Raw genomic sequence first — 2,612 nt, forward strand, 5'->3', positions numbered from 1 at the left:
TAGAGGGGGAGGATCACCTCCTTGACCCTACTTGAGATGCACCTGTGGATTCACGATAGGGTCTGGTTAGCCCTGCCGACCATGACCTCGCATTGTTGGCCCATGTTCATCTTGGAGTCAATGATGACTCCAAGATCCCTTTCTGCCTCCGTGCTCTCAAGAAGGAAGTTTCCCATCTTATAAGTGTGCTGCTGGTTACTACTGACCAAGTGCAGCACCCTGCACTTGTCAGTATTGAAACGCATCCTGTTTTTGTTAGCCCACTCCTGCAACCTATCCAGGTCTTGCTGCAGTCTTTCCCTCCCTACTAGTGTGCCCACCTCACCCCAAATTTTGGTATCCTCAGCAAATTTGAACAGGTTGCTTTTCACCCCATCGTCCAAATCGCTGATAAAGAAAATGAACAGTGCGGGCCCAAGGACCGAGCCCTGGGGGACTCCGCTGCCCACTTCCCCCCAGCTCGAATATGACCCATCCACCACCACCCTCTGAGTACAACCCTTCAGCCAATTAGCAATCCATCTGACTGTGTAGGCATCGATGCCACAGTCGCCTAAGTTTTTTAATGAGGACGGGGTGGTCGACAGTGTCAAAGGCCTTGCTGAAGTCCAGAAAGACTACATCCATTATGACACCTGCATCCAATGCTTTTGTGACCTGATCATAAAAGGCAATCAGGTTGGTCTGACATGACCTGCCCCTAATGAAACCGTGCTGGTTGCCCTTGAGCATCATCCCCGATGCCGGACCATATGTTTTCTTTTTAACATTGTGCACAGTTTGATTAAAGGAAATTTTGAGGCTATAGTGTATTTTTAGTTCCTTACTTCCTCCACAGCATGTATATTCCATATGTTCTCAAACATTTCTATTGATGTTAGTATCCTGGTTTGATGCACTTTGCACCTGTTTTGTTTCTAATCTGGTCAGCTGATCAGTGGTGGCGTATAATTAGTTGTATAACATTTTTATGATGTCCGTCCCAGCATCTGTCCAGCAAGATCTAGGTGTTTCTCTTTACTGCTGTAGATTTTCTAAACTCTTTCATGAGTAGATTTTTTTTAAATGTCTTTTTTTTTGCTGATTATTTAAATAATTGTTTTCAAAGGAAACAATATTTTACATGCTGTTCTGGCAAGTATAGACCTATTTCAAAACATGTTCAGGGTTTTTATATTTTGACAGAACTGTTCAAAACAAGGGAACTAATTGCCTCATGGAAAAAGCACAAGTGCAATTGTGATTTCATATGAAAGTCTTGTGGGGTCAGCAGGGGAAATTTAGAAGTACATCTCTTTTTTTTTTAATTTATGCACCTGTGAAGATCTTCTTTATTCAAATTGTTGGAGGTAGTACAGAAATGAAAAGAGACAGCAGAGGTCTCAGTCAGCAGTTTTCTTCCCTCCATCTCCCCTCTACACACGCTTCTTAAATTTTATTTTATCAAACACAAGATTCACCTGTTTTCCTGCTGTTCCCTGGAGATAAATGGTGGGGATCAAAAAAACTTGCATCTACCCGATCTATCCATTGTGCTGATAGACTTCTGCTGTTTTGGTTCTCATTCAGATGGAGGGAACGAGGAGCCACCAGACCGAAGACAAGCAAGTGTAGATTCCCGCCAGAGTCGATCTGGGCAAGGTAAGTGCTCATATTGTTCCTATCATTTAGCCTTTTATGCACTGTTTTTGTATTTCAGAAAAGCATCCATATCCCATTTATTGCACTTTTTATTGTAATTTAAACATGCATTATGTTGACAATGATCAGAGACATGTACGTATTAGTATTATTTAAGAGCTGAAATCAAGCTGGAATTATTTGTGGTGCACTGGATTCAGTATTGTTGTGGGAGTCTTTTAAATATATACAGTAAAAGCTGCGCTATACGGCACCTTACAAGCTGGCATGCTCTATTAACCGGCATGTCGGCTCGTAAGGGAAAAGTGAAACTGGAAGTGCCCACTGTGGCACTTCCGGTTTCACTGAGCCCCCACGGCCCAGGGCAAAACAGTTTGCGCTGCTGAGCCCCCACGGCCCCGGGGCATAGCAGCTTGCGTGGGGTCCCCCTCCGTATCCCTTGAGGCCCGTGGGGCTGGTGGGAGGCGCGGCAGTGGCCCAAACAGGCAAAGACGCCTGTTCAGGCTGCTCGGTTAACTGGCGTATTTTGTTATCCAGCACCCCCATTCCTCATGGGTGCCAGATAACAAAGCTTTTACTGTATAAAGTTAGTTATACAAATGGGCCCCCTATCTTTTCCCTTGTTCACGGGTTTGAGAACACAGAGAGAAAGAACTCTCCCTACCAATCCTCAGAATCGTGGCACAGGTAATACGTGGCTATCTGTCTTCTACTTCCACCTCCAGAACACATTGGCTCTGAGTAACGAGCCTCATTTTGCCCACAAAGCTCCCTTGCATTAGGGCACAGGGGCAGAGCAAATTCTTTTCTTCATCCTTCATTCAGAAGCAGCACATGATTGCTTTTCAGCAGGGTTCTCCACCCTCAAGGACACCCTCCACCCTCAAGGATAGCAATAAGCATCCATATTATATTTCAAGAAAACAATACTACTGTGAGATTAGTAATGAGTCCTTGGATTTTTCTTTTCC

The 2,612-nt window shown here is 44.4% G+C and overlaps 1 protein-coding gene across 8 annotated transcripts in view; it reads left to right on the top strand.

The window, feature by feature from the left end:
- Positions 1–2,612, top strand: part of TANC2 (tetratricopeptide repeat, ankyrin repeat and coiled-coil containing 2) — a 774,525-nt gene that overhangs the window by 308,644 nt on the left and 463,269 nt on the right. For all 8 annotated transcript variants that reach the window (XR_003092631.1, XR_003092633.1, XR_003092632.1 and 5 more), the window contains one exon: positions 1,570–1,641. Coding sequence is in view for 4 of the 8 variants with exons in the window: in XM_025196865.1 (XP_025052650.1) it covers positions 1,570–1,641 (72 nt within the window). In the remaining 4 variants the exon portion in view is untranslated. The remainder of the gene's footprint in view (positions 1–1,569; positions 1,642–2,612) is intronic.

This window comes from Alligator sinensis, unplaced genomic scaffold (genome assembly GCF_000455745.1).
Source record: "Alligator sinensis unplaced genomic scaffold, ASM45574v1 scaffold444_1, whole genome shotgun sequence".
NCBI classification, from domain to species: domain Eukaryota; kingdom Metazoa; phylum Chordata; order Crocodylia; family Alligatoridae; genus Alligator; species Alligator sinensis.